General features: G+C 47.5%; 2 protein-coding genes across 2 annotated transcripts in view; one reads left to right on the top strand and one right to left on the bottom strand.

Moving 5' to 3' along the window:
• Positions 1-22,932, top strand: part of ciapin1 (cytokine induced apoptosis inhibitor 1) — a 132,460-nt gene that overhangs the window by 35,934 nt on the left and 73,594 nt on the right. The window lies entirely within an intron of this gene.
• coq9 (coenzyme Q9 homolog (S. cerevisiae)) overlaps positions 1-22,932 on the bottom strand; it is a 71,044-nt gene that overhangs the window by 26,640 nt on the left and 21,472 nt on the right. The window contains exons 5-6 of the mRNA XM_072518680.1: positions 19,853-19,937; positions 15,859-15,963 (exon numbers count right to left, since the gene is read on the bottom strand). Of these exons, the coding sequence (XP_072374781.1) occupies positions 15,859-15,963; positions 19,853-19,937 (190 nt within the window). The remainder of the gene's footprint in view (positions 1-15,858; positions 15,964-19,852; positions 19,938-22,932) is intronic.

Below are 22,932 nucleotides of genomic sequence, written 5' to 3'. Positions count from 1 at the left end.
GAAGAAGAGCTGGGGGAGGAGATTGAGGAGGGGCTGTGGGCTGATGCCCTACCTAGGGTAAACTCGTCGTCCTCGTGTGCCAGGCTAAGCCTGATACAATTCAAGGTTCTACACAGGGCGCATATGACTGGAGCACGGCTCAGTAAATTTTTCGGGGTAGAGGATAGGTGTGGGAGATGCTCGAGAAGCCCAGCGAATCACACCCACATGTTCTGGTCATGTCCGGCATTACAGGGGTTCTGGGTGGGGGTGGCGAAGGTGCTTTCGAAGGTGGTGGGGGTCCGGGTCGAGCCAAGCTGGGGGTTGGCTATATTCGGGGTTGCAGAAGAGCCGGGAGTGCAGGAGGCGAGAGAGGCTGATGTTTTGGCCTTTGCGTCCCTAGTAGCCTGGCGCAGGATATTGCTTATGTGGAAGGAAGCCAAACCCCCGGGCGTGGAGACCTGGATAAACGACATGGCAGGGTTTATAAAGTTAGAACGGATCAAGTTCGTATTAAGGGGTTCGGCCCAAGGGTTCACCAGGCGGTGGCAACCGTTCGTCGGGGGGGGGGGGGAGATCCGGGCGGGCTCTCAGGGATGTCATTGTATATGTATAGACATTTGTTATAGGTAATGTATATTGGACTGTTGGATTGTATCTGGAGAGTAACTATTTTTGACAAGGCAGTTGCCATTTAGTTTTGTTTTTGTTTCTGTTTATATATTATTTATTTATTTGTTTAAAACTGGCCACTGTTATTTATATTGCTTTATTGTTGTTTAAAAGAAAAACTATGTACTGTTATGTTTGGCCAAAAAATCTTGAATAAAATATATTTTTTAAAAAAAAGATTATCCAGAGGATTAGGATAAAGGAATTCCATTCGTACTGTTTGCAATTCGGGATGCACCTAATGAGTCAACCAAATTTAGTCGTTTTGAACTAATTTTTGGTCTTGAGGTAAGAGGACCACTTAAATTGATTAAGGAAAAATTGGTGAGTGTGAAATCAGAAATTACATTATTGGATTACGTGTCAAATTTTAGAAACGATTAAATAGAGCAGGTGAATTGGCTAGACAACATTTAAAAGTTGCACAAAATGTGATGAAACGGGTAGCAGACAAGAAATCCAAAGTTCGTAATTTTGCCAGTGGAGATAAAGTTTTAGTATTGTTACCAGTGGTAGGTGAGCCTTTAAAAGATAGGTTTTGTGGACCTTATCAGATTGAAAGGAAATTAAGTGAGGTGAATTATGTGGTAAAAACACCAGATAGAAGGAAGACTCACCGAGTGTGTCATGTGAATATGCTTACAAGGTACTTTGAAAGGGAAGGTGAGAAAAAGGAGGTTTTAATGATTCTAAGTCAAAGTGACGAACCAAATCCAGATGACTGTGAGGGACATACCTCAAATTAAATTGGAAAACGAGGTAGCATGGTGGTTAGCACAATTACTTCACAGCTCCAGGGTCCCAGGTTCGATTCCCCGCTGGGTCACTGTCTGTGCGGAGTTTGCACGTTCTCCCCGTGTCTGCGTGGGTTTCCTCCGGATGCTCCGGTTTCCTCCCACAGTCCAAAGATGTGCAGGTTAGGTGGATTGGCCATGCTAAATTGCCCTTAGTGTCCAAAATTGCCCTTAGTGCTGGGCGGGGTTACTGGGTTATGGGGATAGGGTGGAGGTGTGGACTTAGGTAGGGTGCTCTTTCCATGAGCCGGTGCAGACTCGATGGGCCGATTGGCCTCCTTCTGCACTGTAAATTCTATGTAATCTATGAAAACGAGGATGTTCTTAATCATTGGGATAAATTGTTGAGTTACCTTCCAGAGGACAGATGGACTGACCTGAAAGAGCTATCCCGGCCAGGTGGTATAGGTTTCAGTAGGGGAGCATTTCGGGAACAGTGACCACAATTCAGTAAGTTTTAAAGTGCTGGTGGACAAGGATAAGAGTGGTCCTAGGGTGAATGTGCTAAATTGGGGGAAGGCTAATTATAACAATATTAGGCGGGAACTGAAGAACATAGATTGGGGGCGGATGTTTGAGGGCAAATCAACATCTGACATGTGGGAGGCTTTCAAGTGTCAGTTGATAGGAATACAGGACCGGCATGTTCCTGTGAGGAAGAAGGATAAATACGGCAATTTTCGGGAACCTTGGATAACGAGAGATATTGTAGGCCTCGTCAAAAAGAAAAAGGAGGCATTTGTCAGGGCTAAAAGGCTGGGAACAGACGAAGCCTGTGTGGAATATAAGGAAAGTAGGAAGGAACTTAAGCAAGGAGTCATGAGGGCTAGAAGGGGTCACGAAAAGTCATTGGCAAATAATTGGTTAAGGAAAATCCCAAGGCTTTTTACACGTACATAAAAAGCAAGAGGGTAGCCAGGGAAAGAGCAGTCCCACTGAAGGATAGGCAAGGGAATCTATGTGTGGAGCCAGAGGAAATGGGCGAGGTACTAAATGAATACTTTGCATCAGTATTCACCAAAGAGAAGGAATTGGTAGATGTTGAGTCTGGAGAAGGGTGTGTAGATAGCCTGGGTCACATTGAGATCCAAAAAGACGAGGTGTTGGGCGTCTTAAAAAATATTACGGTAGATAAGTCCCCAGGGCCTGACGGGATCTACCCCAGAATACTGAAGGAGGCTGGAGAGGAAATTGCTGAGGCCTTGACAGAAATCTTTGGATGCTCACTGTCTTCAGGTGATGTCCCGGAGGACTGGAGGATAGCCAATGTTGTTCCTCTGTTTAAGAAGGGTAGCAAGGATAATCCAGGGAACTACAGGCCGGTGAGCCTTACTTCAGTGGTAGGGAAATTACTGGAGAGAATTCTTCGAGACAGGATCTACTCCCATTTGGAAGCAAATGGACGTATTACATAGAACATAGAACATAGAACAATACAGCGCAGTACAGGCCCTTCGGCCCACGATGTTGCACCGAAACAAAAGCCATCTAACCTACACTATGCCATTATCATCCATATGTTTATCCAATAAACTTTTAAATGCCCTCAATGTTGGCGAGTTCACTACTGTAGCAGGTAGGGCATTCCACGGCCTCACTACTCTTTGCGTAAAGAACCTACCTCTGACCTCTGTCCTATATCTATTACCCCTCAGTTTAAAGTTATGTCCCCTCGTGCCAGCCATTTCCATCCGCGGGAGAAGGCTCTCACTGTCCACCCTATCTAACCCCCTGATCATTTTGTATGCCTCTATTAAGTCTCCTCTTAACCTTCTTCTCTCCAACGAAAACAACCTCAAGTCCATCAGCCTTTCCTCATAAGATTTTCCCTCCATACCAGGCAACATCCTGGTAAATCTCCTCTGCACCCGCTCCAAAGCCTCCACGTCCTTCCTATAATGCGGTGACCAGAACTGTGCGCAATACTCCAAATGCGGCCGTACCAGAGTTCTGTACAGCTGCAACATGACCTCCTGACTCCAGAACTCAATCCCTCTACCAATAAAGGCCAACACTCCATAGGCCTTCTTCACAACCCTATCAACCTGGGTGGCAACTTTCAGGGATCTATGTACATGGACACCTAGATCCCTCTGCTCATCCACACTTTCAAGAACTTTACCATTAGCCAAATATTCCGCATTCCTGTTATTCCTTCCAAAGTGAATCACCTCACACTTCTCTACATTAAACTCCATTTGCCACCTCTCAGCCCAGCTCTGCAGCTTATCTATATCCCTCTGTAACCTGCTACATCCTTCCACACTATCGTCAACACCACCGACTTTCGTATCGTCTGCAAATTTACTCACAAATATTCTGCGCCTTCCTCCAGGTCATTGATAAAAAATACAAACAGCAACGGCCCCAGAACAGATCCTTGTGGTACTCCACTTGTGACTGTACTCCATTCTGAACATTTCCCATCAACCACCACCCTCTGTCTTCTTTCAGCTAGCCAACTTCTGATCCACATCTATAAATCACCCTCAATCCCCAGCCTCCGTATTTTCTGCAATAGCCTACCGTGGGGAACCTTATCAAACGCTTTGCTGAAATCCATATACACCACATCAACTGCTCTACCCTCATCTACCTGTTCAGTCACCTTCTCAAAGAACTCAATAAGGTTTGTGAGGCATGACCTACCCTTCACAAAGCCATGCTGACTATCCCTGATCATATTATTCCTATCTAAATGATTATAAATCTTGTCTCTTATAATCCCCTCCAAGACTTTACCCACTACAGACGTGAGGCTCACCGGTCTATAGTTGCCGGGGTTGTCTCTGCTCCCCTTTTTGAACAAAGGGACCACATTTGCTGTCCTCCAGTCCTCTGGCACTATTCCTGTAGCCAATGATGACATAAAAATCAAAGCCAAAGGTCCAGCAATCTCTTCCCTGGCCTCCCAGAGAATCCTAGGATAAATCCCATCAGGTCCCGGGGACTTATCTATTTTCAGCCTGTCCAGAATTGCCAACACCTCTTCCCTACGTACCTCAATGCCATCTATTCTATTAGCCTGGGGCTCAGCATTCTCCTCCACAACATTATCTTTTTCCTGAGTGAATACTGACCTTACCTTTACAGGAGCAGCCCTTTGGATTTCGGCGGCAGCGGTGCGCAGGGGCCTTCTGGGAGGTGAGTAGTTAGTTTAAAAGCTCTTACCTTTACAGGAGCAGCCCATTGGATTTCGGCGGCAGCGGTGCGCAGGGGCCTTCTGGGAGGTGAGTAGTTAGTTTAAAAGCTCTTACCTTTACAGGAGCAGCCCATTGGATTTCGGCGGCAGCGGTGCGCAGGGGCCTTCTGGGAGGTGAGTAGTTAGTTTAAAAGCTCTTACCTTTACAGGAGCAGCCCATTGGATTTCGGCGGCAGCGGTGCGCAGGGGCCTTCTGGGAGGTGAGTAGTTAGTTTAAAAGCTCTTACCTTTACAGGAGCAGCCCATTGGATTTCGGCGGCAGCGGTGCGCAGGGGCCTTCTGGGAGGTGAGTAGTTAGTTTAAAAGCTCTTACCTTTACAGGAGCAGCCCATTGGATTTCGGCGGCAGCGGTGCGCAGGGGCCTTCTGGGAGGTGAGTAGTTAGTTTAAAAGCTCTTACCTTTACAGGAGCAGCCCATTGGATTTCGGCGGCAGCGGTGCGCAGGGGCCTTCTGGGAGGTGAGTAGTTAGTTTAAAAGCTCTTACCTTTACAGGAGCAGCCCATTGGATTTCGGCGGCAGCGGTGCGCAGGGGCCTTCTGGGAGGTGAGTAGTTAGTTTAAAAGCTCTTACCTTTACAGGAGCAGCCCATTGGATTTCGGCGGGAACCGGAAGTTCGACCTCTGGCAAGTCCCCCCCCCCCCCCCCCCAATAAATTCTGGTGGAGAGGAAACCCGAGACCCATTGGTGTAAGGTAAGTGCCATATTATATTATATATTATTAGCATTGTGCAGGCCAAGGATTGGAGGTGGAGGAGCAGTCTCTGTCAGCGAGAGAACCTGAGAACATCTCAGAAGGTAAGCAAGTGATTTTTACTTTTATACCTTTTTTCAAATTGTGTGTGTCGGGGGGAAACTGAAGTGACATCACAGAAAAGCTGTGACCTGAGTGGCTGGTTGGGATTCTAACCTAAATTTTTTTGACTATTTGGGAACTAATTAAACATAATAACTTAATTATAATTTAGAGGATATCTAAGCCAGAGATCGGAGGATATTATAGTTAGCTATCGCATTTCTATTAGAAATCTAGTGCTAGGAAACAGATAGTTGACAGTAACTTTGTAATTTAAAAAAAAAAAAGTATTTATTAAAAAAAAAAAGACAAATTTTAATTTTAATTAATTGACGCAATGTCAGTTAGAGGGGTGCTGTGCTCTGACTGTGAGATGTGGCAGGTCCGGGAGGCTTCCAGCGTCCTGGATGGCTTCATCTGCAGAAAGTGCACCCAACTGCAGCTCCTCACAGACCGCATGGTTCGGTTGGAGCAGCAATTGGATGCACTTAGGAGCATGCAGGTGGCGGAAAGCGTCATAGATCGCAGTTATGTAAGTGTGGTCACACCCAAGGTGCAGGCAGAGAAATGGGTGACCACCAGAAAGGGCAGGCAGTCAGTGCAGGAATCCCCTGTGGTTGTCCCCCTCTCGAACAGATATACCCCTTTGGATACTGTCGGGGGGGATAGCCTATCAGGGGAAAACAGCAGCAGCCAGAGCAGTGGCACCACGGCTGGCTCTGATGTTCAGAAGGGAGGGTCAAAGCGCAGAAGAGTAATAGTTATAGGGGACTCTATAGTCAGGGGAACAGATAGGCGCTTCTGTGGACGTGAAAGAGACTCCAGGATGGTATGTTGCCTCCCTGGTGCCAGGGTCCAGGATGTCTCCGAACGGGTAGAGGGAATCCTGAAGGGGGAGGGCAAACAGGTAGAGGTCGTTGTACATATTGGTACTAACGACATAGGCAGGAAGAGGCATGAGGTCCTGCAGCAGGAGTTCAGGGAGCTAGGCAGAAAGTTAAAAGACAGGACCTCGAGGGTTGTAATCTCGGGATTACTCCCTGTGCCACGTGCCAGTGAGGCTAGAAATAGGAAGATAGAGCAGACAAACACGTGGCTAAACAGCTGGTGTAGGAGGGAGGGTTTCGGTTATCTGGACCACTGGGAGCTCTTCCGGGGCAGGTGTGACCTGTATAAGATGGACGGGTTGCATCTAAACCGGAGAGGCATAAATATCCTGGCCGCGAGATTTGCTAGTGTCACACGGGAGGGTTTAAACTAGTATGGCAGGGGGGTGGGCACGGGAGCAATAGGTCAGAAGGTGAGAGCGTTGAGGGAGAACTAGGGAATATGGACAGTGTGGCTCTGAGGCAGAGCAGACGGGGAGAAGTTGCTGAACACAGCGGGTCTGGTGGCCTGAAGTGCATATGTTTTAATGCAAGGAGCATTACGGGTAAGGCAGATGAACTTAGAGCTTGGATTACTACTTGGAACTATGATGTTGTTGCCATTACAGAGACCTGGTTGAGGGAAGGGCAGGATTGGCAGCTAAACGTTCCAGGTTTTAGATGTTTCAGGCGGGATAGAGGGGGATGTAAAAGGGGAGGCGGAGTTGCGCTACTTGTTCAGGAGAGTATCACAGCTATACAGCGAGAGGACACCTCAGAGGGCAGTGAGGCTATATGGGTAGAGATCAGGAATAAGAAGGGTGCAGTCACAATGTTGGGGGTATACTACAGGCCTCCCAACAGCCAGCGGGAGATAGAGGAGCAGATAGGTAGACAGATTTTGGAAAAGAGTAAAAACAACAGGGTTGTGGTGATGGGAGACTTCAACTTCCCCAATATTGACTGGGACTCACTTAGTGCCAGGGGCTTAGACGGGGCAGAGTTTGTAAGGAGCATCCAGGAGGGCTTCTTAAAACAATATGTAAACAGTCCAACTAGGGAAGAGGCGGTACTGGACCTGGTATTGGGGAATGAGCCCGGCCAGGTGGTAGATGTTTCAGTAGGGGAGCATTTCGGTAACAGTGACCACAATTCAGTAAGTTTTAAAGTACTGGTGGACAAGGATAAGAGTGGTCCGAGGATGAATGTGCTAAATTGGGGGAAGGCTAATTATAACAATATTAGGCGGGAACTGAAGAGCATAGATTGGGGGCGGATGTTTGAGGGCAAATCAACATCTGACATGTGGGAGGCTTTCAAGTGTCAGTTGATAGGAATACAGGACAGGCATGTTCCTGTGAGGAAGAAAGACAAATACGGCAATTTTCGGGAACCTTGGATGACGAATGATATTGTAGGCCTCGTCAAAAAGAAAAAGGAGGCATTTGTCAGGGCTAAAAGGCTGGGAACAGACGAAGCCTGTGTGGCATATAAGGAAAGTAGGAAGGAACTTAAGCAGGGAGTCAGGAGGGCTAGAAGGGGTCATGAAAAGTCATTGGCAAATAGGGTTAAGGAAAATCCCAAGGCTTTTTACACTTACATAAAAAGCAAGAGGGTAGCCAGGGAAAGGGTTGGCCCACTGAAGGATAGGCAAGGGAATCTATGTGTGGAGCCAGAGGAAATGGGCGAGGTACTAAATGAATACTTTGCATCAGTATTCACCAAAGAGAAGGAATTGGTAGATGTTGAGTCTGGAGAAGGGGGTGTAGATAGCCTGGGTCACATTGTGATCCAAAAAGACGAGGTGTTGGGTGTCTTAAAAAATATTAAGGTAGATAAGTCCCCAGGGCCGGATGGGATCTACCCCAGAATACTGAAGGAGGCTGGAGAGGAAATTGCTGAGGCCTTGACAGAAATCTTTGGATCCTCGCTGTCTTCAGGGGATGTCCCGGAGGACTGGAGAATAGCCAATGTTGTTCCTCTGTTTAAGAAGGGTGGCAGGGATAATCCCGGGAACTACAGGCCGGTGAGCCTTACTTCAGTGGTAGGGAAATTACTGGAGAGAATTCTTCGAGACAGGATCTACTCCCATTTGGAAGCAAATGGACGTATTAGTGAGAGGCAGCACGGTTTTGTGAAGGGGAGGTCGTGTCTCACTAACTTGATAGAGTTTTTCGAGGAGGTCACTAAGATGATTGATGCAGGTAGGGCAGTAGATGTTGTCTATATGGACTTCAGTAAGGCCTTTGACAAGGTCCCTCATGGTAGACTAGTACAAAAGGTGAAGTCACACGGGATCAGGGGTGAACTGGCAAGGTGGATACAGAACTGGCTAGGCCATAGAAGGCAGAGGGTAGCAATGGAGGGATGCTTTTCTAATTGGAGGGCTGTGACCAGTGGTGTTCCACAGGGATCAGTGCTGGGACCTTTGCTCTTTGTAGTATATATAAATGATTTGGAGGAAAATGTAACTGGTCTGATTAGTAAGTTTGCAGACGACACAAAGGTTGGTGGAATTGCGGATAGCGATGAGGACTGTCTGAGGATACAGCAGGATTTAGATTGTCTGGAGACTTGGGCGGAGAGATGGCAGATGGAGTTTAACCTGGACAAATGTGAGGTAATGCATTTTGGAAGGGCTAATGCAGGTAGGGAATATACAGTGAATGGTAGAACCCTCAAGAGTATTGAAAGTCAAAGAGATCTAGGAGTACAGGTCCACAGATCACTGAAAGGGGCTACACAGATGGAGAAGGTAGTCAAGAAGGCATACGGCATGCTTGCCTTCATTGGCCGGGGCATTGAGTATAAGAATTGGCAAGTCATGTTGCAGCTGTATAGAACCTTAGTTAGGCCACACTTGGAGTATAGTGTTCAATTCTGGTCGCCACACTACCAGAAGGATGTGGTGGCTTTAGAGAGGGTGCAGAAGAGATTTACCAGAATGTTGCCTGGTATGGAGGGCATAAGCTATGAGGAGCGATTGAATAAACTCGGTTTGTTCTCACTGGAACGAAGGAGGTTGAGGGGCGACCTGATAGAGGTATACAAAATTATGAGGGGCATAGACAGAGTGGATAGTCAGAGGCTTTTCCCCAGGGTAGAGGGGTCAATTACTAGGGGGCATAGGTTTAAGGTGAGAGGGGCAAAGTTTAGAGTAGATGTACGAGGCAAGTTTTTTACGCAGAGGGTAGTGGGTGCCTGGAACTCACTACCGGAGGAGGTAGTGGAGGCAGGGACGATAGGGACATTTAAGGGGCATCTTGACAAATATATGAATAGGATGGGAATAGAAGGATACGGACCCAGGAAGTGTAGAAGATTGTAGTTTAGTCGGGCAGTATGGTCGGCACGGGCTTGGAGGGCCGAAGGGCCTGTTCCTGTGCTGTACATTTCTTTGTTCTTTGTTCTTTGTTCTTTGACGAAAAATATTCATTTAGTATCTCGCCTATCTCTTCAGACTCCACACACAATTTCCCATCCCTGTCCTTGACTGGTCCTACTCTTTCCCTAGTCATTCGCTTATTCCTGACATACCTATAGAAAGCTTTTGGGTTTTCCTTGATCCTTCCTGCCAAATACTTCTCATGTCCCCTCCTTGCTCGTCTTAGTGAGAGGCAGCATGGTTTTGTAAAGGGGAGGTTGTGTCTCACTAACTTGATAGAGTTTTTTGAGGAGGTCACAAAGATGATTGATGCAGGTAGGGCAGTGGATGTTGTTTGTATGGATTTCAGTAAGGCCTTTGACAAGGTCCCTCACGGTAGACTAGTGCAAAAGGTGAAGTCACACGGGATCAGGGGTGAGCTGGCAAGGTGGATACAGAACTGGCTAGGTCATAGAAGGCAGAGAGTAGCAATGGAAGGATGCTTTTCTAATTGGAGGGCTGTGACCAGTGGTGTTCCGCAGGGATCAGTGCTGGGACCTTTGCTGTTTATAGTATATATAAATGATTTGGAGGAAAATGTAACTGGTCTGATTAGTAAGTTTGCAGACGACACAAAGGTTGGTGGAATTGCGGATAGCGATGAGGACTGTCAGAGGATACAGCAGGATTTAGATTGTTTGGAGACTTGGGCGGAGAGATGGCAGATGGAGTTTAATCCGGGCAAATGTGAGGTAATGCATTTTGGAAGGTCTAATGCAGGTAGGGAATATATAGTGAATGGTAGAACCCTCAAGATTATTGAAAGTCAGAGTGATCTAGGTGTACAGGTCCACAGGTCACTGAAAGGGGCAACACAGGTGGAGAAGGTAGTCAAGAAGGCATACGGCATGCTTGCCTTCATTGGCCGGGGCATTGAGTATAAGAATTGGCAAGTCATGTTGCAGCTGTATAGAACCTTAGTACGGCCACACTTGGAGTATAGTGTTCAATTCTGGTCGCCACACTACCAGAATGTTGCCTGGTATGGAGGGCATTAGCCATGAGGAGCGGTTGAATAAACTCGGTTTGTTCTCACTGGAACGACGGAGGTTGAGGAGCGACCTGATAGAGGTCTACAAAATTATGAGGGGCATAGACAGAGTGGATAGTCACAGGCTTTTCCCCAGGGTAGAGGGGTCAATTACTAGGGGGCATAGGTTTAAGGTGAGAGGGGCAAGGTTTAGAGGCAACTTTTTTACACAGAGGGTAGTGGGTGCCTGGAACCCGCTACCGGAGGTGGTGGTGGAGCAGGGACGATAGTGACATTTAAGGGGCATCTTGACAAATACATTAATAGGATGGGAATAGAGGGATACGGACCCAGGAAGTGTAGAAGATTGTAGTTTAGTCGGGCAACATGGTCGGCACGGGCTTGGAGGGCCGAAGGGCCTGTTCCTGTGCTGTACATTTCTTTGTTCTTTGATATCACATGACCATAGAACATACAGTGCAGAAGGAGGCCATTCGGCCCATCGAGCCTTAAGCCCCATCCCTATAACCCAATCACCCCTCCTAATCATTTTTGGTCACTAAGGGTAATTTATCATGGCCAATCCACCTAACCTGCACGTCTTTGGACTGTGGGAGGAAACCTGAGCACCCGGAGGAAACCCACGCAGACACGGGGAGAACGTGCAGATTCCGCACAGACAGTGACTCAGCGGGGAATCGAACCTGGGACCCTGGCGCTGTGAAGCCACAGTGCTAATCACTTGTGCTACCGTGCTGCCCTAATGGGCAAGTTTGTGGAGATAAATTGGGATGTACTAAAATGGCTATACATGATGTAGATGTGGGAAATGCTGTTCCAATCAAACAACCCTTTAAAATTGGCACAGGTTAACAAAGAGATTGAGGGTATGCTTAAAAATAGCATAATTGAAGTGGGTTGCAGCCAATGGAGCTCACCCAGAGTGATGGTACCTAAACCAGACGGTACCCAACGGTTGTGTGTGGACTATAGAAAGGTTAATTCAGTTACAAGAACGGACTCTTATCCTATCCCACGTTTGGAGGATTGCATTGAGAAAATGGGATGATCAGCTTTTCTTTCCAAATTGGATTTACTTAAAGGTTACTGGCAGGTACCTTTATCCGAAAGGGCGAAGGAGATTTCAGCTTTTGTGACTCCAGATGGTATATACCAATTCAAAGTTAGGCCATTTGGCATGAAAAAAGCCCCAGCCACATTTCAACGGTTAACTAACAAAGTTGTTTCAGGATTACCAAATTGTGCGGTGTACATCGACGATCTGGTAATTTTCAGCCAGACGTGGAAAGACCATTTAAAACATCTGATGGAGTTATTCGATCGACTTCAGGAGGCGGGGTTGGTGGTAAACCTAGACAAAAGTGAATTTGGAAAAGCCCAAGTCACTTTCCTTGGTCATACAACCGGACAGGGTCGAATGGTCCCACGGGATGTGAAAACAAAAGTTATTGGGGAGTTTCCGATACCCTCGACACAACGGGAAATAATGCGATTTCTTGGTATGAGTGGATTTTACCGGAAATTTGTTCCAAATATTAGCAGTGTGGTCGCTTCACTGACGGACTTGCTCAAGAAGCGTAACAAATTCCAGTGGACAGCGGAGTGTCAACAGGCATTTGACGGCCTGAAAGCTGTGTTAACCACTGCTCCTGTGTTAGCCATCCCAAATTATACCAGACCATTCAAAGTGGCTGTTGATGCGAGTAATGTGGGCGTAGGTGCGGTGCTTCTACAAGACGACGAAGGGTTCGCGCAGCCTATTGGTTATTTTTCAAAGAAATTGAATTCTCACCAGAAAAAGTATTCAATGATTGAGAAGGAGAGTTTGGTGCTGGCTTTGCAACATTTTCACATTTATGTGACCAGCAATCTGTCTGACCCCATTGTATAGACTGATCATAATGTTTTTGGAGCGATTCCAGAATAACAATGCAAGGCTGTTTCGCTGGAGTTTATTGTTACAGCCATTTCATTTAAAAATTGTACATGTGGCAGAACGGGAAAACGTGATAGCCGACGCTTTGTCACGAATGTGATGAACAGAAGGATTTCAGTTGGAGGAAGAAGAACGGAAAAAATGGACTATATTATTATACCTGTTTGCGTGTGTTGTTTTTTTAAACAAACAAGTATGTTTGTTTAAATTGGGACATTGGGACCGGTTCTGGGGGAGGTGGGACCTGTACAAATCGGACGGTCTGCATCTGGGTGGGACCGGAACCAATGTTCTCGGGGGGGTGTTTGCTAGTGCAGTTGGGGAGGGTTTAAACGAATGTGGCAGGGGGATGGGAACCGATGTAGGAAGTCAGTGGGGACAGAAACAAAAGGCAGGAAGGGAGAGTGTGTAAAGCATGACCAGACGGCTGGTAAATGGGAGGCTTTTAAAAATGTGTTAACCAGGGTTCAGGGTAAGCACATTCCCTTTAGAGTGAAGGGCAAGGCTGGTAGAAGTAGGGAACCCTGGATGACTCGAGATATTGAGACTCTGGTCAAAAAGAAGAAGGAGGCATATGACGTACATAAGCAACTGGGATCAAGTGGATCCCTTGAAGAGTATAGAGATTGTCGAAATAGAGTTAAGAGGGAAATCAGGAGGGCAAAAAGGGGACATGAAATTGCTTTGGCAAATAATGCAAGGGAGAATCCAAAGAGATTCTACAGATACATAAAGGGGAAAAGAGTAACTAGGGACAGAGTAGGGCCTCTTCAGGATCAACAAGGACATCTATGTGCAGAGCCACAAGAGTTGGGTGAGATCCTGAATGAATATTTCTCATCGGTATTCACGGTGGAGAAAGGCATGGATGTTAGGAAACTAAGGGAAATAAATAGTGATGTCTTGAGAAGTGTGCATATTACAGAGGAGGAGGTGCTGGAAGTCTTAAAGCGCATCAAGGTAGATAAATCCCCGGGACCTGATGAAATGTATCCCAGGATGTTGTGGGAGGCTAGGGAGGAAATTGCGGGTCCCCTAACAGAGATATTTGAATCATCGGCAGCCACAGGTGAGGTGCCTGAAGATTGGAGAGTGGCGAATGTTGTGCCCTTGTTTAAGAAGGGCAGCAGGGAAAAGCCTGGGAACTACAGACCGGTGAGCCTAATGTCTGTAGTAGGTAAGTTGCTAGAAGGTATTCTGAGAGACAGGATCTACAAGCATTTTGAGGGGCAAGGACTGATTCGGGGCAGTCAGCATGGCTTTGTGCGTGGAAAATCATGTCTCACAAATTTGATTGAGTTTTTTGAGGGGGTGACCAAGAAGGTAGATGAGGGCAGTGCAGTAGACGTTGTCTACATGGACTTTAGCAAAGCCTTTGACAAGGTACCGCATGGTAGGTTGTTGCAGAAGGTTAAAGCTCACGGGATCCAGGGTGAGGTTGCCAATTGGATTCAAAATTGGCTGGACGACAGAAGGCAGAGGGTGGTTGTAGAGGGTTGTTTTTCAAACTTGAGGCCTGTGACCAGTGGTGTGCCTCAGGGATCGGTGCTGGGTCCACTGTTATTTGTGATTTATATTAATGATTTGGATGAGAATTTAGGAGGCATGGTTAGTAAGTTTGCAGATGACACCAAGATTGGTGGCACAGTGGATAGTGAAGAAGGTTATCTAGGATTGCAACGGGATCTTGATCAATTAGGCCAGTGGGCCGACGAATGGCAGATGGAGTTTAATTTAGATAAATGTGAGGTGATGCATTTTGGCAGATCGAATCAGGCCAGGACCTACTCAGTTAATGGTATGGCGTTGGGGAGAGTTATAGAACAAAGAGATCTAGGAGTACAGGTTCATAGCTCCTTGAAGGTGGAGTCGCAGGTGGACAGGGTGGTGAAGAAGGCATTCGGCATGCTTGGTTTCATTGGTCAGAACATTGAATACAGGAGTTGGGACGTCTTGTTGAAGTTGTACAAGACATTGGTACGGCCACACTTGGAATACTGTGTGCAGTTCTGGTCAACCTATTATAGAAAGGATATTATTAAACTGGAAAGAGTGCAGAAAAGATTTACTAGGACTTGATGGTTTGAGTTATAAGAAGAGGCTGGATAGACTGGGACTTTTTTCCTTGGAGCGTAGGAGGCTTAGGGGTGATCTTATAGAGGTCTATAAAATAATGAGGGGCATAGATAAGGTAGATAGTCAACATCTTTTCCCAAAGGTAGGGGAGTCTAAAACTAGAGGGCATAGGTTTAAGGTGAGAGGGGGGAGATTCAGAAGGGCCCAGGGGGGCAATTTCTTCACTCAGAGGGTAGTGAGTTTCTGGAATGGGCTGCCAGAGGTAGTAGTAGAGGCGGGTACAATTGTGTCTTTTAAAAAACATTTAGATAGTTACATGGGTAAGATGGGTATAGAGGGTTATGGGCCAAGTGCGGGCAACTGGGACTAGCTTAATGGTAAAAACTGGGCGGCATGGACTGGTTGGGCCGAAGGGCCTGTTTCCATGCTGTAAACTTCTATGATTCTATGATTCTAAGTATATTTACTGTGTGTATTTCTTAAAGGATAGTGCAAAGGTGAAAAATGAAACCATCTTGAAGTTGATGGGTTTTTTTTTTCTTGGGGGGTGGTGTCATGTGAGAGTACCTTTAAGAAATGGGTGTTTATGAAATGTACCTTTAAGAAATGGAGCTGCTCATGTTACTGGAGTGATGTCAGAGTGTGAATGTAAACCCTAATGTGCTCCTGTTTGAAGGTTTGTTAAGTCTTTTGGGTGTAAAAGGACAGCATACAGGTTACTTAGTGTTGTATTCTTTGGGGTGTGTATTTGATTTACTGGTTGCTAAGATGCTCAGTTTGTTTTAAAAAGGTTAACTTGAGTTCATAGAATAAACCTTGTTTTGCTTTAAAAAAACGTTTCCATTTTCTGTTGTACCACACCTGTAGAGTGGGCCGTGTGCTCCCCATACCACAATCAATTAAAAGTTGTGGGTCAGATGAACTCCATGATACACTTTGGGGTTCTCTAAACCCTGGCCTTTAACTGTACTCCAGCCATTATCAACTGGTAAACCTGCACTCACTCCTCAGATTCACCCCTCGCTCTCTAATAGTCGAACACCTCCTTCCCCCCCTTCAGTCTGATCCCCCTCCTTCCAAGTTCAGCACTGCTAATATAACACAGAGACACTTTTGTTACTCACGTCTGTGGACCTGTCTCCAGCGTAGTACCAGACTTCATCCACGATATTCATCAGGCTCGACAAACTCTCGGTAATGTTTTGTGGCAGCAGTAATATACTCATAGCCTGCCGGAATTGGTGAGATTTGTTTTAGTGAATTACTCATAACAGCTGCACAAGGACTATTAATGAAATGAAATGAAAATCGCTTATTGTCACGAGTAGGCTTCAATGAAGTTACTGTGAAAAGCCCCTAGTCGCCACATTCCGGCGCCTGTTCGGGGAGGCTAGTACGGGAATTGAACCGTGCTGCTGGCCTGCCTTGGTCTGCTTTAAAAGCCAGCGAATTAGCCCAGTGAGCTAAACCTGCCCCTCTAAAATGCCATGGTCATGGTAGTCATGGCGAGAAGTCAAGGGCGTTCCAGCAAAGTCAGACTAGTCAGTTTCTGAACAACAGTCACCCTGTGTAAGACATAACTGCAAATAGCAATTGGGTAAAAGCTTCAGAGAGTGGCCCACGCCACTCTCACTTGTCCCTTTTATTTTCACCTTGCAATCTCCTCTCGCCTTCTCTTCAGTGGGTAATTGTACATTCAACCCACACTCCAGAGAATTCAACATATAATTCGGACAGATATTCCAGGGCAATATAATATCGACTGATATTCCAGCAAAATATAATTTATACTGATATTCTAGCACAATATAATCTAGACTAATATTCCAGCACAATATAATCTGGACTAATATTCCAGCACAATATAATCTGGACTGATATTCCAGCAAAATATAATCTAGACTGATACTCCAGCAAAATATAATCTAGACCGATATTTCAGCGCAATATAATTTATACTGATATTCCAGCACAATATAATCTAGATTGATATTCCAGATCAATATAATCTAGATTGATATTCCAGCAAAATATAATTCAAACTGATATTCCAGCACAATATAATCTAGACCGATATTCCAGCAATATAATCTAGATTGATATTCCAGCGCAATATAATCCAGACTGATATTCCAGCAGAATATAATTTATACTGATATTCCAGCATATAATCCAGACTGACATTCCAGCACATTATAATCTAGACTGATATTCAACCCAATATATTCAAGACTGATATTCCAGCAAAATATAATTTATACTGATATGCCACCACATTATAATCCAGACTGATATTCCATCACAATATAAAAAAGGCTGATATTCCAGCAAAATAAAATTGATACTGATATTCCAGCGCAATATAATCTAAACTGATATTCCAGCACATTATAATCTAGACTGATATTCCAGTGCAATATAATCTAGACTGATATTCCAGCGGAATATAATCTAGACTGATCTTCCAGCGCAATATAATCTAGACTGATAATCCAGCGGAATATAATCTAGACTGATATTCCAGCAAAATATAATCTGGACTGATCTTCCAGCGCAATATTATCTAGTCTGATATTCCAGCAAAACATAATTTATACTGGTATTCCAGCACAATATCATCTAGAGACATTCCAGCACAATTTAATGTAGACTGATATTCCAGCACAATTTTATCTAGACTGATATTCCAGCGCAATATAATCTTGACTGATATTCCAGCACAATTATAATCTAGACTGATATTCCAGCAAAATATAATTTATACTGATGTTCCAGCACATTATAATATAGACTGATATTCCAGCACAATAGAATCAAGACCGATATTCCAGCAGATTATAATCTAGATTGATATTCCAGCACATTATAATCTAGACCGATATTCCAGCACATTATAATCTATACTGATATTCCAGCAAAATATAATTTATACTGGTATTCCAGCACAATATAATCTAGACATTCCAGCACAACATAATCTATACTGATATTCCAGCACATTATAATGTAGACTGATATTCCAGTGCAACATAATCTAGACTGATATTCCAGCAAAAGATAATTTATACTGCTATTCCAGCACAATATAATCTAGACCAATATTCCAGCACATTATAACCAAGACTGATACTCCAGCACATTATAATCTAGATTGATATTCCAGCACAATATAATCTAGACTGATATTCCATCAAAATATAATTTATATTGATATTCCAGTACAATATAAATTAGACCGATATTCTAGCGCAATATAATCTCGACTGATATTCCAGCAAAATATAATTTATACTGATATTCCAGCAAAATATAAATTATACTGATATTCCAGCAAAATATAATCTAGACTGATACTCCAGCAAAATATAAATTATTCTGACGTTCCAGGACAATATAATCTCGACCGATATTCCAGCACAATATAATCTGGACCGATAATACAGCACATTATAATCTATACTGATATTCCAGCAAAATATTATTTATACTTATATCCCAGCGCAATATAACCTAGACCGATATTCCAGCACATTATAATCTATAGTGATATTCCAGCAAAATATAATTTGTACTGATATCCCAGAGCAATATAACCGAGACTGATATTCCAGCAAAATATAATTTATACTGATATTCCAGCACATTATAATGTAGACTGATATTCCAGTGCAACATAATCTAGACTGATATTCCAACAAAAGATAATTTATACTGCTATTCCAGCACAATATAATCTAGACCAATATTCCAGCACATTATAACCAAGACTGATACTCCAGCACAATATAACCTAGACTGATATTCCAGCACATTATAATCAAGACTGATATTCCAGCACATTATAATCTAGACTGATATTCCAGCACATTATAATCTAGACAGATACTCCAGCACAATATAATCTAGACTGATATTCCAGCACAATATAGTCTAGACCGTTATTCCAGCACAATATAATCTGGTCTGATATTCCAGGGCAATATAACCTAGGCTGATATTCCAGTGCAATATAACCTGGACTGATATTCCCGCAAAATATAATTTGTACTGATATTCCAGCAAAATATAATCTAGACTGATACTCCAGCACATTATAATCTAGACCGATATTCTGGCACAATATAATCTCGACTGATATTCCAGCAAAATATAATTTATTCTGATATTCCAGAACAATATAATCTAAACCGATATTCCAGCACAATATAATCTAGACCAATATTCCAGCACATTATAATCTATACTGATATTCCTGCAAAATATAATTTATACTGATATTCCAGCACAATATAATCTAGACTGATATTCCAGCACAATATAATCTAGACTGATATTCCAGCACAATATAATCTAGACCGATATTCTGGCACAATATAATCTAGACTGATATTCCAGCAAAATATAATTTATTCTGATATTCCAGAACAATATAATCTAAACCGATATTCCAGCACAATATAATCTAGACCAATATTCCAGCACATTATAATCTATACTGATATTCCTGCAAAATATAATTTATACTGATATTCCAGCACAATTTAATGTAGACTGATATTCCAGCACAATATAATCTAGACTGATATTCCAGCACAATATAATCTAGACGATCATCCACTCATTACTTCTGGCTGAAGATGGTTGAAAATGCTTCAGCAATTGTCTGCCACCATCATGACTGGACTGCAGGGCTTTGATCTGATCAATGCATTTGGAATCGCTTAGCGTCGGCTATAACACACTGTTTCCACAGTTCACCGTGTATGTAGTTCTGTGTTGTAGCTTCACCAGGTTGGCACCTCATTTTTAGGTTTGCCCTTTGCTGCAGCATGCCCTTCTATTCTCTGCATTGTGGGCCTCTGGTGAAAACCAGCAAAGCATCCCTCTGGTGGGCGCAGTGGCTTCACAATAATTAAACTGAACCTCTTCAAAAATCCAGGCAACCTATTGGAGTGACAGCGAATCCAATCCCATCAGTGGCTTGTGATGGTGAATTCAGTCTGCTTCATGATCCATACATAAAGACTGTTCCCCAGACTGCATGTTTATTAATGTATCAGGCCCAAGAAGCAGCGAGTGCTGGAATGTACATGTGAGGTCTCATTGCTTTGCCTTTACCTGTGGCCAGGTGTCTATATAAGGGATCACCATCCGTAGCCTGGCCTCCACTGCATCCTTCACAAATCTATCAGTCTTCTTGGCTCTGTGTACAGACAAGGAAAACTTCAGACAACAGCAAGAAAGAGTTGGGTCTGGTGGGTATGATTTCCTGATTCACCCATCAGGCCCTGAAAGTAGAGGATGGGGCGTGGTTCAGGGATTAGGGAGGTTGGATGGGGCGAGGGGGTGTGGGGCGAGGGGGCCTGGGTGAGGGGGGCCTGGGGCGAGGGAGGTCTGGGGCGAGGGGGGTCTGGGGCTAGGGGGGGCCTGGGGCAAGAGGGACCTGGGGCGAGGGGGGTCTGGGGTGAGGGGGGTCTGGGGTGAGGGGGGCCTGGGGCGAGGGCGGTCTGGGGAGAGGGGGCCTGGGGGGTCTGGGGCGAGGGGGGTCTGGGGCGAGGGGGGTCTGGGGCGAGGGGGGTCTGGGGCGAGGGGGGTCTGGGGCGAGGGGGGTCTGGGGCGAGGGGGGTCTGGGGCGAGGGGGGTCTGGGGCGAGGGGGGTCTGGGGCGAGGGGGGTCTGGGGCGAGGGGGGTCTGGGGCGAGGGGGGTCTGGGGCGAGGGGGGTCTGGGGCGAGGGGGGTCTGGGGCGAGGGGGGTCTGGGGCGAGGGGGGTCTGGGGCGAGGGGGGTCTGGGGCGAGGGGGGTCTGGGGCGAGGGGGTCTGGGGCGAGGGGGGTCTGGGGCGAGGGGGGTTTGGGTCGATGTGGTGAGGGTGTGTGAGGTGAGGGGGGTTGTGGCGAGGGGGGTCTGGGGCGAGGAGGGTCTGGGGCAAGGGGGGGTCTGGGGTGATGGTGGTTTGGGGTGAGGGGGGTTGGGGTGAGGGGGGTTGGGGTGAGGGGGGTTGGGGTGAGTGGGGTTGGGGTGAGTGGGGTTGGAGTGAGTGGGGTTGGGGTGAGTGGGGTTGGGGTGAGTGAGGTTGGGGTGAGTGGGGTTGGGGTGAGTGGGGTTGGGGTGAGTGGGGTTGGGGTGAGTGGGGTTGGGGTGAGTGGGGTTGGGGTGAGTGGGGTTGGGGTGAGTGGGGTTGGGGAGGGTGGGGTTGGGGTGAGTGGGGTTGGGGTGAGGGGGGTTGGGGTGAGGGGGGTTGGGGTGAGTGGGGTTGGGGTGAGTGGGGTTGGGGTGAGTGGGGTTGGGGTGAGTGGTGTTGGGGTGAGTGGTGTTGGGGTGAGTGGGGTTGGGGTGAGTGGGGTTGGGGTGAGTGGGGTTGGGGTGAGTGGGGTTGGGGTGAGTGGGGTTGGGGTGAGTGGGGTTGGGGTGAGTGGGGTTGGGGTGAGTGGGGTTGGGGTGAGTGGGGTTGGGGTGAGTGGGGTTGGGGTGAGTGGGGTTGGGGTGAGTGGGGTTGGGGTGAGTGGGGTTGGGGTGAGGGGGGTTGGGGTGAGGGGGGTTGGGGTGAGGGGGGTTGGGGTGAGGGGGGTTGGGGTGAGGGGGGTTGGGGTGAGGGGGGTTGGGGTGAGCGGGGTTGGGGTGAGCGGGGCTGGGGTGAGCGGGGCTGGGGTGAGCGGGGCTGGGGTGAGCGGGTTTGGGGTGAGCGGGGTTGGGGTGAGCGGGGTTGGGGTGAGCGGGGTTGGGGTGAGCGGGGTTGGGGTGAGCGGGGTTGGGGTGAGCGGGGTTGGGGTGAGTGAGGTTGGGGTGAGTGGGGTTGGGGTGAGTGGGGTTGGGGTGAGTGGGGTTGGGGTGAGTGGGGTTGGGGTGAGTGGGGTTGGGGTGAGTGGGGTTGGGGTGAGTGGGGTTGGGGTGAGTGGGGTTGGGGTGAGTGGGGTTGGGGTGAGGGGGGTTGGGGTGAGGGGGGTTGGGGTGAGGGGGGTTGGGGTGAGTGGGGTTGGGGTGAGTGGGGTTGGGGTGAGTGGTGTTGGGGTGAGTGGGGTTGGGGTGAGTGGGGTTGGGGTGAGTGGGGTTGGGGTGAGTGGGGTTGGGGTGAGTGGGGTTGGGGTGAGTGGGGTTGGGGTGAGTGGGGTTGGGGTGAGTGGGGTTGGGGTGAGTGGGGTTGGGGTGAGTGGGGTTGGGGTGAGTGGGGTTGGGGTGAGTGGGGTTGGGGTGAGTGGGGTTGGGGTGAGTGGGGTTGTGGTGAGTGGGGTTGGGGTGAGGGGGGTTGGGGTGAGGGGGGTTGGGGTGAGGGGGGTTGGGGTGAGTGGGGTTGGGGTGAGTGGGGTTGGGGTGAGCGGGGCTGGGGTGAGCGGGGCTGGGGTGAGCGGGGTTGGGGTGAGCGGGGTTGGGGTGAGCGGGGTTGGGGTGAGCGGGGTTGGGGTGAGCGGGGTTGGGGTGAGCGGGGTTGGGGTGAGTGGGGTTGGGGTGAGTGGGGTTGGGGTGAGTGGGGTTGGGGTGAGTGGGGTTGGGGTGAGTGGGGTTGGGGTGAGTGGGGTTGGGGTGAGTGGGGTTGGGGTGAGTGGGGTTGGGGTGAGTGGGGTTGGGGTGAGTGGGGTTGAGGTGAGTGGGGTTGGGGTGAGTGGGGTTGGGGTGAGTGGGGTTGAGGTGAGGGGGGTTGGGGTGAGGGGGGTTGGGGTGTGTGGGGTTGGGATGAGTGGGGTTGGGGTGAGTAGTGTTGAGGTGAGGGGGGTTGGGGTGAGTGGGGTTGGGGTGAGGGGGTTGGGGTGAGTGGGGTTGTGGTGAGTGGGGTTGAGGTGAGGGGGGTTGGGGTGAGTGGGGTTGGGGTGAGTGGGGTTGGGGTGAGTGGGGTTGAGGTGAGGGGGGTTGGGGTGAGTGGGGTTGAGGTGAGGGGGGTTGGGGTGAGTGGGGTTGGGGTGAGTGGGGTTGGGGCGAGTGGGGTTGGGGCGAGTGGGGTTGGGGCGAGTGGGGTTGGGGTGAGTGGGGTTGGGGTGAGTGGGGTTGGGGTGAGTGGGGTTGGGGTGAGTGGGGTTGGGGTGAGTGGGGTTGGGGTGAGTGGGGTTGAGGTGAGGGGGGTTGGGGTGACTGGGGTTGGGGTGACTGGGGTTGTGGTGAGTGGGGTTGTGGTGAGGGGGGTTGGGGTGACTGGGGTTGTGGTGAGTGTGGGTTGAGGTGAGGGGGGTTCGGGTGACTGGGGTTGTGGTGAGTGGGGTTGTGGTGAG

This window comes from Scyliorhinus torazame, chromosome 10 (assembly GCF_047496885.1).
Source record: "Scyliorhinus torazame isolate Kashiwa2021f chromosome 10, sScyTor2.1, whole genome shotgun sequence".
Lineage (NCBI taxonomy): Eukaryota > Metazoa > Chordata > Chondrichthyes > Carcharhiniformes > Scyliorhinidae > Scyliorhinus > Scyliorhinus torazame.
Note: the sequence above shows the minus strand (reverse complement) of the source record. Positions and strands in the feature narration are given on the sequence as shown.